This window comes from Heptranchias perlo, chromosome 1 (genome assembly GCF_035084215.1).
Source record: "Heptranchias perlo isolate sHepPer1 chromosome 1, sHepPer1.hap1, whole genome shotgun sequence".
Classification (NCBI taxonomy): domain Eukaryota; kingdom Metazoa; phylum Chordata; class Chondrichthyes; order Hexanchiformes; family Hexanchidae; genus Heptranchias; species Heptranchias perlo.
Window position 1 is genome coordinate 71,879,441 of NC_090325.1, and position 12,799 is coordinate 71,892,239.

The following is a 12,799-nucleotide window of genomic DNA, read 5'->3' on the forward strand; positions in this document are numbered from 1 at the left end:
ATCAGCTGAGGGAGGACGGTAGGTGGTAATCAGCAGGAGCTTTCCTTGCCCATGTTTGACCTGATGCCATGAGATTTCATGGGGTCCAGAGTCAATGGACTCCCAGGGCCACTCCCTCCTGACTGTATATCACTGTACCGCCACCTCTGGTGGGTCTGTCCTGCCGGTGGGACAGGACATACCCAGGGATGGTGATGGAAGAGTCTGGGACGTTGGCTGAAAGATATGATTCTGCAAGTATGGCTATGTCAGGCTGTTGCTTGACTAGTCTGTGGGACAGCTCTCCCAATTTTGGCACAAGTCCCCAGATGTTAGTAAGGAGGACCTTGCAGGGTCGACTGGGCTTGGTGTTTTGCCGTTGTCGTGTCCGGTGCCTAGTGGTCTGATGCAGGATGGTCCGTCCGGTTTTATTCTGGTTATGACTTTTCGTAGCGAGATTTTACAACTGAGTGGCTTGCTAGGCCATTTCAGAGGGCAATTAAGGATGGGGTGACAATCAAGCGGACTGCTTTGTCCTGGATGGTGTCAAGCTTCTTGAGTGTTATTGGAGCTGCACTTGTCCAGGCAAGTGGAGAGTATTCCATCACACTCCTGACTTGTGCCTTGTAGATGGTGGAAAGGCTTTGGGGAGTCAGGAGGTGAGTCACTCGCCGCAGAATACCCAGCCTCTGACCTGCTCTTGCAGCCACCGTATTTATGTGGCTGGTCCAGTTAAGTTTCTGGTCAATGGTGACCCCCAGGATGTTGATGGTGGGGGATTCGGCGATGGTAATGCCGTTGAATGTCAAGGGGAGGTGGTTAGACTCTCTCTTTTTGGAGATGGTCATGGCCTGGCACTCGTGTGGCGCGAATGTTACTTGCCACTTATCAGCCCAAGCCTGGATGTTGTCCAGGTCTTGCTGCATGTGGGAACGGACTGCTTCATTATCTGAGGGGTTGCGAATGGAACTGAACACTGTGCAATCATCAGCGAACATCCCCATTTCTGACCTTATGATGGAGGGAAGGTCATTGATGAAGCAGCTGAAGATGGTTGGGCCTAGGACACTGCCCTGAGGAACTCCTGCAGCAATGTCCTGGGGCTGAGATGATTGGCCTCCAACAACCACTACCATCTTCCTTTGTGCTCGGTCTGACTCCAGCCACTGGAGAGTTTTCCCCCTGATTCCCATTCAATTTTACTAGGGCTCCTTGATGCCACACTCAGTAAAATGTTGCCTTGATGCCAAGGGCAGTCACTCTCATCTCACCTCTGGAATTCTGCTCTTTTGTCCATGTTTGGACCAAGGCTGTAATGAGGTCTGGAGCTGAGTGGTCCTGGCAGAACCCAAACTGTGCATCGGTGAGCAGGTTATTGGTGAGTAAATGCCACTTGATAGCACTGTCGATGACACCTTCCATCACTTTGCTGATGATTGAGAGTAGACTGACAGGGCATTAATTGGTCAGATTGGATTTCTCCTGCTTTTTGTGGACAGGACATACCTGGGCAATTTTCCACATTGTCGGGTTGATGCCAGTGTTGTAGCTGTACTGGAACAGCTTGGCTAGAGGTGCGGCTAGTTCTGGAGCACAAGTCTTAACCACTACAGCCGGAATGTTGTCGGGCCCCATAGCCTTGCTGTATCCAGTGCACTCAGCCGTTTCTTGATATCACGTGAAGTGAATTGAATTGGTTGAAGACTGGCTTCTGTGATGGTGGGAATATTGGGAGGAGGCCGAGATGGATCATCCACTCGGCACTTCTGGCTGAAGATGGTTGCAAACACTTCAACCTTGTCTTTTGCACTCACGTGCTGGACTCTGCCATCATTGAGGTTGGAGATGTTCACGGAGCCTCCTCCTCCCGTTAGTTGTTTAATTGTCCACCACCATTCATGACTGGATGTGGCAGGACTGCAGAGCTTTGATCCGATCCGTTGGTTGTGGAATCGCTTAGCTATGTCTGTAACATGTTGCTTCTGCTGTTTAGCATGTATGTCGTCCTGTGTTGTAGCTTCACCAGGTTGGCACCTCATTTTTGGTATGCCTGGTGCTGCTCCTGGCATGCTGTTCTATACTTCTTATTGAACCAGGGTTGATCCCCTGGCTTGTTGATAATGGTAGAGTGAGGAATATGCCAGGCCATGAGTTTACAGATTGTGCTGGAATACAATTCTGCTGCCGCTGATGGCCCACAGTGCCTCATGGATGCCCAGTTTTGAGCTGCTAGATCTGTTCTGAATTTATCCCATTTAGCATGGTGGTAGTGCCACACAACATGTTGAATGGTGTCCTCAGTGGGAAGACGGGACTTCATCTCCACAAGGACTGTGCGGTGGTCACTCCTACCAATACTGTCATGGACAGATTCATCTGTGACAGGTAGATTGGTGAGAACGAGGCAAAGTAGCTTTTTCCCTTGCGTTGGTTCTCTCACCACCAGTCTGGCAGCCATGTCCTTCAGGACTCGGCCAGCTCGATCAGTAGTGGCGTTACCGAGCCACTCTTGGTGATGGACATTGAAGTCCCCCAACCAGAGTACATTCTGTGCCCATGCTACCCTCAGTGCTTCCTCCAAGTGGTGCTGAACATGGTGAAGGACTGATTTATCAGCTGAAGGAGGATGGTAGGTGGTAATCAGCAGGAGGTTTCCTTGCCCATGTTTGACCTGATGCCGTGAGATTTCATGAGGTCCAGAGTCACTGTTGAGGACTCCCAGGACTACTCTCTCCTGACTGTATACCACTGTACCACCACCTCTGGTGGGTCTGTCTTGCCAGTGGGTTAGTCTGTGGGACACCTCTCCCAATTTTGGCACAAGTCCTCAGGTGTTAGTGAGGAGGACTTTGCATTGTCGACTGGGCTTGGTTTGCCTTTGTCGTGTCCAGTACCTAGTGGTCCATTGCCGGGTGGTCCATCCAGTTTTATTCTTATTTCGACTTTCCATAACGAGATTGTACAATGTGGCTTGCTGGGCCATTTCAGAGGGCGATTAAGAATCAACCACATTGCTGTGGGTCAGGAGGCACATATAGGCCAGACCTGGTAAGGACGGCAGGTTTCCTTCCCTAAAGGGCATTAGTGAACCAGATGGGTTTTTACGACAATCCGGTATGGCCACCGTTACTGATACTAGTTTTTTTTAATTCCAGATTTTTATTCAATTAATTGAATTTAAATTCCCCAGCTCCCGTGGCGGGATTTGAAGTCATGACTCCGGATTATTAGTCCGGGCCTTTAGGATTACTCGTTCAGTAACATAACCACTATGCTACTGTACGCTAATCTACCTTCTGGAAGCCAGTAATGCTGAAGCTGGGTGGCTACCTGAGATCTTATCTAGTCTCAGCTTTACATGCATGCAGAGCACAGTGTAGTAATTTATATTCATACACAAAGCTAGTTGTGCTTCAGTCTACTTATATACAGTGATAATAACATGGAATTTGTCACAGCTTGACATGGGCAAGCAGTAAATTGTGAACAGGTTGACCAGCAACACTACGTGGTATGAAATACTGGGACATCTGCCTGAATCGTGGTAGTGTTGCGTAATCTTAGCTTGCCATTTTCTTAGAGGTATGCTGTTCCCAGGTCCTACAGATAATGATGAACAGTTTTATGCCTGGTTACCACCTCCTGCCAAGCATTTTTCACTCTCATCCTCTCTGGAGTCTTCATTTCATGCCTCCACATTTGCTTTGCTTTCCCTTGATTTTTACCAGCCACTCTTTTCCACCATACAGCCTTTGAAAAGGCTAAAAAATGAATGTAAAGTCTTTCAATGTTTCTAAAGGTTGCCAATATACTTTTGTCTTGCCTAGCGCCACTTACCACAAGCCTAGAATTTTCCCAGGAGAATTTTAAAGGGTTGCTAGTATGCACAATTTGTTGTTCCCCTCTTTCCTCTCAAATTAGGCTGGCTCCCTGCTGCAAGGTACAATCTCTTCAGGGAGTTCTGAATTTTTATTTCATTAAGCTGACCTCACAATATCCAGTGATAAAATCTAAGTTCCCAGCATGTGCTGTGACTTCGCGCTTGGCTGCATATCTGCCTTAAAGTTCCTTTAAGCTATTTCTAATTCTGTATAAGTCACACATGAGTGCGAAAAATAGCTGCCCTTCTCCAATTTTCAAATTATGTAAGAAGTCCTCTGCTCTTTCCTGCAGCAAGGTTCCACAGGTTATGTACTCATTCGTTCACAATTTAAGAACCTTTCTGTGTATATGGGATGCATTGAGATGATTGCTCCACTCATTTTTTTTCCCCTTAAGGGATATCATATTTGGCAGCTGTGGCTATAGCAACAGGACACTTCTAATTTTGTTAGCTGACCAAAGAAGAGATCCCTCTCCATTATATAATACACTACTATTTATGTTCTATTCACTTACCTTGGGGACATTCTTTATCAAATTTGTTTTACATATCCTTAACAGTTCTTTTGGCTAAAGATACTGTATTTTCTTTGTGGGCAACCTCCTGTCAGGCATTATAGTGGCAACCCTTGATGGCCGTGTAACCTGCTGATCTGCAGATGACCTGATACCTATGAGGTGCTGAATTTACCAGTGCTGAGCAGTGTGGTCTGTGAAGTGCACTTTCCTGGTATGTCTATGTTCCATTTCTCCACAGCTGCTTTAGTGGTAATAACCAATTTTACCTTAATAATTAGGGTTGACAGGACACTTAAGAGATGCCAAACCACTTAAGAGGTGCCTGCGTACCTAGCAAGAGTACAGGTCGCATCAGGAAAGCACCTGGGGCCACTCATTTTTCTCATTATTAGAGCGTCAGAGATAATGAGATCACGACTGACAATAGACAAAGAAGTAAGGATGCTACCTCCAAAGAGTTAGTCGTTGTTGATTAGACTTGAGAGAGAAGAAATTGCGCTCCTGTGTAAGGAATGTCCTACAGTTTTCAATTTATCATCTTACACGTCTAGTTTTTTTTAAATCATTAACGTTAAGTGCCATAAAATAGCATTAGAGAAACATATGTGGGCAGATTTATCTGAGAATCCTGTATTCCACCAAAATAAAAAAAATTTTATACCACCCAAATTTTGCGATATTTAAAATGACAATTTATAAATTTTCTGTGATTCACTTTAGGAGAGATTTGTGAATGTGTGAGAAGAGCAGCATAAAGGTGACATTGATAAATGGCTGGAATTGCAAATTAGCTTTTCATTCTATGCTCATCTTTTGAATTAAATATGTTTAACCAGTTTCATGTGTAATGAGCAATTTGTACAATTTTCCTTTTAATTTCATTGAACTGGAAAGCAGATGGTTGATACTGCACTCTTATTAGTGACAGAGGCAAATATAATGTGCTTAAACTCTCAGTGGCTATAGTCCTGAAAGCGAAGCCTGGAAGTGTTGTTTGATTCCTAGCACCCACGAGGTCACTTAAAATGAAGCACTCACAGCAGCAAGATATTGCGCTCAAAGCAATACTGATGAATTCAAATTATAATGAAGGCCATTATAAACCATTATTGATACTGTGCTATCACCATTGCATGAAAACCTCAACTGAGCATTTATGAAAAGGTTATAGATACATTCATCATTGGGAATTTGGGTTTTACAGTGATTTTATGAATTTGTAAATATTGTTCTCTTGAATGCAATGGCAGATTGCCACTGTATAAATAGGTTTTAAACATGTACTGTTATTGTGGATGAGGCACACCTACATCACAACTCTTGATACTGATCAGAGAAGTGAAGGTGAAGAATATATAATGAGAATGTATCACTACTTAGAAGAGAGAGTGACAAGGGAATAACTGCTTTTGGTTCCAGAATTACATAATTAACTTAATCACTTAAACAGTCACCGTTTATACTCCTGTTTTCTTCTTTGAAAGATCAGTAATGCTTTGCTTGCCAAACATTTGCATTCTTTGTGCAGGATAACATATCATTTTTAAAACCTTTACAATACTTGTCCTTGATATTAACAGCAACTTGCATTTATATAGCGCCTTTAACGTAGTAAAATGCCCCAATGCGCTTCACAGGAGCAATTATCAAACAAAATTTGACACCGAGCCACATAATGAGATATTAGGACAGGTGACCATAAGCTTGGTCAAAGAAGTAGGTTTTAAGGTGCGTCTTAAAGGAGGAGAGAGAGGTGGGGAGGCGGAGAGGTTTATGGAGGGAATTCCAGAGCTTTAGGGCCTAGGCATCTGAAAGCATGGCCGCCAATGGTGGAGCAGTTAAAATCGGGGATGTGCAAGAGGCAAGAATTGGAGGTGCGCAGAGAACTCGGAGGGTTGTAGGGCTGGAGGAGATTACAGAGCTAGGGAGGGGCGAGGCTAAGGAGGAATTTGAAATCAAGGATGAGAATTTTAAAATTGAGGCGTTCCTGGACCGTGAGCCAATGTAGGTCAGCAAGCACAGGGGTGATGGGAAAACAGGACTTGGTGCGAGTTAAGATACAGGCAGCAGAGTTTGGATGAGCTCAAGTTATAAAGGGTGGAAGATGGGAGGTCGGCCAAGTGAGCATTGGAATAGTGAATCTAGAGGTAACAAAGACATGGATGAGGGTTTCAGGAGCAGATGAGCAATTGATAAGGTTTGGTACAAAGTGAAATAAAATTTCAGTGAATGCTTTAAAGATAAACATCCACAGCAATAATTGCATATGGGTACTGAGTAAAGAAAATGAACTGTTTAAACCTTCACTGATTACATTATAAAGTCAAATACTTTTGACAGCTTTCCTACATTGCTTAAAGCAAAAGCAGCTTCACTGTTATGTGATGTGTACATTTGTCTTGAGGAATTTTCTTGACCTGTAGCAGACCATTAGCCACCAATGCTTAATGAATCTTTCTGAAGTGTTAGTTGTCAGTGTTTTAAAGATTGCAGTGACTAGAAAATGACAGTTTGGGATCATATTGACATTTTAGGGTGATTTTTATGAATCCGCACTGCTGACAGGGTGCCTCACTCACCTGGAATATATATCGGAAAGTCAAGTGCAGGCTTTCCAAAAATTATAGTCAGAAAATCATGGGCAGTGCACACCTGAATTTCCAATATTAGTTTCTGGCAGGCGAGGCTCCCTGCTGGCAGCATGGACGTAAAATTACCCCTTTTGTCTCTAGCGCTTGGGTTAAGGTTGTGCTGTTACTAAATAGCAGATTAATCTTGTACATCAGTTGTATGAAATAGACTAGAGGTGCTGTATCAATATTTAGTTCAGTCAGGTTGTTGATGTAATTTAAAAAACTTGAGTGGCTAATATTTCTACCATGTTTCTTCAGCAAGGACTCCCCAATTAGCTCAACTTGTGTATATGTCAACAACTGAAACTGTTAATTGCATACAATGTCAAAATAGCATAATATATCTGTTACTTGAACTTGAGCTTTTGTTTCTGTGCTGACTGTCACCTCGAATAGGCCATTTATCTAATGAGCTTGTTGTCAAATGTACTGCTGAAGTTGGCAACAAATAAGTCTCAAGCATCGGAACTCAGAGGCTGTGTGCATCACCAGAGTTGGTGGTACCCAGCTAGAGTCTACCAAATGTTGTAATCTCCAGGAGGTTTCTATTTTGGACATAGACAAGAAGCTAATTAAAGCACAAAGTAATCTCTGGTCTCCTTTCTCAGCACAGAGCTGTAAGTTGTTTCCGGCCGACAAAGTATTTCTTTGATTTTTAAGTTATGCCAAGAACATCAGACCCCAGGCGCTAGTAGATGCTCACTGGACAGTTGGAATAGTCACATTCTATAAACTATCTACAAATGCTTTCCACACATTTTAGATGCGTTTTAGTATTTTTGTAGCACTTCTTGAGGTAATAGTATTTTGAAAATAAATATTGTAAAATGCAGTGTTGGGCCAAACAAAATTTCTTTTAGGCTTCTCTGCACATTAGAGTGACTTAGATCTGATGTGGAAATGTAATGAGAACTTTAATGTCTTTGTTCATTTGAGTCAGTGAATTTGTACTTTGTTATCTCCTTAGAAGCAAAAGTCTAAGGGCTGGATTTCCCTCCGGGTTAGTATCGTTACCAGAGGTAGGTCGGGCAGGACTTCTGCCTGCCGCCCCAACCCTGACCCCTTGTTGTGGATTAGGGCTCATTATATGTGCAGGGTGGGTCCTAGCGGTAACTCTGTTCTGCAGAGAGAATCCGCCACTGCCAGCCAGAGAAATCCAATGATGCTGCAGCATCTGAAGGGAGATGAGCTTAAATTAAAGGGGGCAGAACCCCTCTGAATATATAAGGTAAAATTTTATGGAGATCTTTGCATGAAACCATGTCTCATTTCTAGGCTTGAAGAGGGCAGACGAGAGGGGAGAGCTGGCCATAACCAGGTCCCCTCCTTCCTCCAGTGTCTCTGTTGGTCGTCCCACTGCTGCCTTATTCAGCACTGCCACTCCTTTTCTGCTCATACCAAGGGTTGTCTGTACTGTAGTGGGAAGACAGGGAAGTCAGTTGGTTTCCCTAGTCCCCTCCCACTATCCTGTGCTATCGTTTAAATCAAGGGATGAGCAGCCCTGCTTGGGAGAGTGCGGGGGGAGGAAAATATCATGCGGTGTCTTAAGGAGCAGGGAGTTGCCGATAGGCTGCACCGTGCCACCACTGCTATACTGTACAATTTGGGCAATAAAATGGTGGAAAATCCAGGCTGAGAGATTCTTTAAGGATTCACAGATGAGAATGTGGCCTCAGCCTGTACCAAAAGTGGTGTAAAGAAAGGGGCTCACAGCTCCTTTTGAATTTCAGATCCGTTGAAAAGGCCAAAAATGTCTTTGGTGTGACCTAATATAGATATGAATGTATGTGAAGACAGTAAAGAAACTGACTTTATGAAAGTCAGATTGGAGGAGAGAAACACACTGCTGATTAAACATAGAAAATTCCAGTTAAAGGTGAATGTTAGTATGTGGGTGAGATGAATGATGCATACTTTATGGTTTTAGCAGTACTCCATGTGAGACCCCTGTGTGTATGTATTTTAGTGGAGTAGGTGTGGTAGGACGATGTAAGGGATACCATTGCACCATCCCCACTTTGCTGCATTGTTTAGATTTGTTTACAAATGTTCTTTTTTATGCTTCAACAAATGCTCAGTGTAGTTGGGTAAAATAATCAATCCTAGCTTTTTTATAATAAGGAGCATATATGCTGGCAAGGAATCCTATTGCTCTGTTTCATCAAGTGGATCTGTTCCACTAAAATGAATCTGTCCCTGTAATTGTGATAATATTCAAAACTAGTAAAAGGAAAAACACTGATGTAGAAATGAACAGATCATTCACTGTAATTATTGCTCCATTGAAGTCACCTTTAATAAGAATTTAAGAAGCCAAAATGAAAGCTTTGTCAGTTCTCTATGATAAAGCATAAAGATGGAGGCAGTGCTACAGTTCAGAGATTTATTTCAATCAGCACTGACTTCAGTTTAGCACTGTAAGTTTCCTGGTTTTGTAATTGGATGAAACTAATGATCGTGAACATCAGTGAGTGCTGTGTGTAAATGTAAAAGAGGTTAAATTGTCACTTTCAGCGGTGATGGTAAACGGGTGGTCGTGGATCGGCCGGGATGTACAACTACCGCCTGTTTTCCACCAGCGTCGAAAATCAGAATCTACGCCAAAGTCTCTTTATACAGAACCTAGCTCAATGTAACTTCTGATAAAAATGTTTATTGTCATGCATTTGTGGTGCACTGCAACTTTAAGAACAGTCCATTCTCATCGTGGCTGGTTAAAAATATTCCACAGGGATCCAAAAACACATTTTAGGAACCACAAAGGTTTTGATCAGAAGATCAAAATAAATAATGTTCCAATGGCCAAGCCAGTGGCAAGACTTGAAACCGAGAAAGACATCAGTACCCTTGTCAAGAGAACCCTCAATCGCACATTGCTTGAGTTGCTCAGTCATTCTCATCAAGATTATTTACACAAATTTTATGCTAATATAAATCATATCCTACAGATTATTAAAAAAATACTAGCATATATTGCCATACAAGGAAGAAAACATAAATAACAAAATGGATTAAACTTCTTTTTGAATAGATTTATTTTCTGAAAAAACAAATGCACGCAATCAGGAGCATAATCAAGTGGGCATAATCTTAAAATTAGAGCTAGGCTAGTTAGAAGTGAAATCAGAAAGCACTTTTTCACACAAAGGCTGGAGAATATTTAGAGCTGTCTCTCAAAAGTCTGTGGATGCTGGGTCAATTGAAATTTTCAAGACTGAGGTAGATAGATTTTTGTTAGGAAAGAGTACCAAGGAATATGGAGCAAAGGTGGGTAAATGGAGTTGAGGTGCAGATCAGCCATGATCTAATTGGTAGAGCAAGTTTCGAGGGACTGAATGGCCTACTCCTGTTCCTATGTTCTGCCGAACTTCTGGCAAAGTTATGGTGGCAGAACGGGAGATGCCCAAGGAAATTCACCCCCCAGAATTCTATTTCTAAAAGTAATGGAGGACAATAAAAAAAGGGATATGATTACATAGAAATGCCAAAATTCAACAGAAGGCTTACAGCAGAGAAAAGACATTTTTAACTGATTAGTCTAGGCTGGAGTTGAACTTGGGTCACAGAAATGATACAAGTGTCCAACCATGTTACCTCTCCACACTAATTATTTGAGTTACTGTTTGAAAATTAACATGAATTGAAATCAGGAGCATAAGTTCCTAGATTTTTTTGTAACACTGTAACTTTCTGTTATTACTTTATGGCCTACACTGCTCATCTGCTGTATTCTTTAATGATGATGTACCAGATCTTCTGCTACTCAGCTTTCAGAGAGTAATGAGCCATATGCCATTAATGCTGTGTACCTCCACAGGTTTTGGAAGACGTTCAGATCCCGTCACAAGAAGACAGTTCCCTCATGGTGCCTACAGACTGGATTTTGAGGATGACAATCGTGGCTGGAGATTTGATATGGACATGGTTATCATCTATATCTATTCTGTCAACTGGGTCATTGGATTCATCATTTTTTGCTTTCTCTGCTACTTTTTCTTTCCAACCTTTTAAATTGGTGCATTAGGACCTTGGCAAAGTGCTACGGATTCAACCACATAATGTTGATCAGTATGCTTTGAAGAAATTCCCTGAAGTATTGCGCGGTTTCAGTTAAAGAACACGCAGGGACATGATAAGGGCAAACACATTTGAGGGGATGAGTTTGCAATGTTCTTTCCAGTTGCTATTACCCTCTGTGGTTTTAACCACCAGTGTTGAAAGCCACATTGCCATTAGCGGAGTCTGCAGAGTGCAGTTAATGCAATTTACCCTGGATACAGTTTCCACAAAAAATTGAGCACAATTTGGACTTTATTCAAAAGCTTGAATGTAACCAACTCAAAACATGATTAATTTATTCCATACAGAGAATTTTTGGCATTTTATTTCCACTGCCAAGAAATTATTTTGTAAAGACTGATACTGGAAGCAACTGGAGGTAGTGGAGAATACATCCTATATAAAACATGAAAATCATGCAGGTTTTAGACAAGTGTATTAAACTGTTGCTTTCATTGGTTCAAGCACACTCTTCAAATGTTAGCCTGAGCTTTTGAGTAGAATATTGAAAATATTTCAAATACCCAAAAGCAAAAATAATAGTACAATGGAGTCAGTTTAAAATCAATTCTTATTTAACAAAGATCACCCTTCATTTGTCTTCTAATACATATTTTTATTTAAAGTTGCAAATAAACTTTAACACTTTCACTAGTCTAAATGTTAGAAAGGTAATGGTCGTTTCTTTTTATTTTACTCCTGTTAGCTGATAGAAATATCAAAGTCACATTTTTTTTCACTCAGTGATTTAATTAGTGAGTTGTTGTAGCATAAGAAGAATGCCAGGAATTTGATCTGAAAGGAGACCGTTATTACTGTACTTCACCTATATAAATCCTGGATGATTGTTTTTTCCTTCTTTTGATTTCTCCAGTAATTGTAATTACTAAGAGCACAACAAAGGATCCCTGACATTTTAGGATTATGTAACATTGCGGTAACATAAGGTTATTTATAGGAAATAACCTTATATTACTGCAATGTTACTTAATCCTAAAATGTCAGGGATCCTTTGTTGTGCTCTTAGTAATTACAATTACTGGAGAAATCAAAAGAAGAAAAAAAAAGGTGAGACATTGCCTTCCACTGTGCTAACTTTATATCATTGGTAGCAATGGGATCCATGGGGCCAGTTTTCATAAAGAGCGCACATGGGGCGTGCGTTGGGTGGAATGATCACACTGCCTGCCAGTACTAACGAGAGGCCTGAACCATTTTCATGGTTGGACCTCATTTGAATGGGATTGGTGAACTGCCAACACTCAACGATCACTGGTGGGCAGCTCACTGGGGGTGAGCGGGAAATCCCCCGTGGACCGAAGCCAGAAGTAAGTGTTTAAAGTGGTGGGAAGGCCATCGTTAGGGGAGGAGGCCACCGTGTTGGTGGGGTGATTTTTTAAAAAATTACCACCCACTGTCTGCCCTAGGTCTGCATGACTCCATTTGTGAGTGGGCTTCTCCTGGCCCACAAAAAATCAGCGTGACTTGTTTTTTTTGGCCATTTGAGAGTGGCCTCCAGCAGTCCCCTTAAGGATTATTGGTTAGGCCTCTCTATGTCCAGTCAAAAAAGTTGCACCAGGGCCCCAATTTAAATATTTTAATAAAGCTCCTGCCTGTTTCGGGTGGGAGTATTGATCGCCCATTTGGATTCCCGCTCAAAATTTGAGATGGGCAGGCCTTGGGTGGCCAGTGGGCTGTAGTTTATTTTTAATTTTCGTCTGTCTCCT

At 42.2% G+C, this 12,799-nt stretch overlaps 1 protein-coding gene across 1 annotated transcript in view; it reads left to right on the top strand.

The window, feature by feature from the left end:
* The window catches only part of rnf180a (ring finger protein 180a), a 124,323-nt gene extending 112,677 nt beyond the window's left edge, over positions 1-11,646 (top strand). The window contains exon 7 of the mRNA XM_067995190.1: positions 10,831-11,646. Within this exon, the coding sequence (XP_067851291.1) occupies positions 10,831-11,024 (194 nt within the window). The 3' untranslated portion in view covers positions 11,025-11,646. The remainder of the gene's footprint in view (positions 1-10,830) is intronic.
* Positions 11,647-12,799: the final 1,153 nt, after the last annotated feature.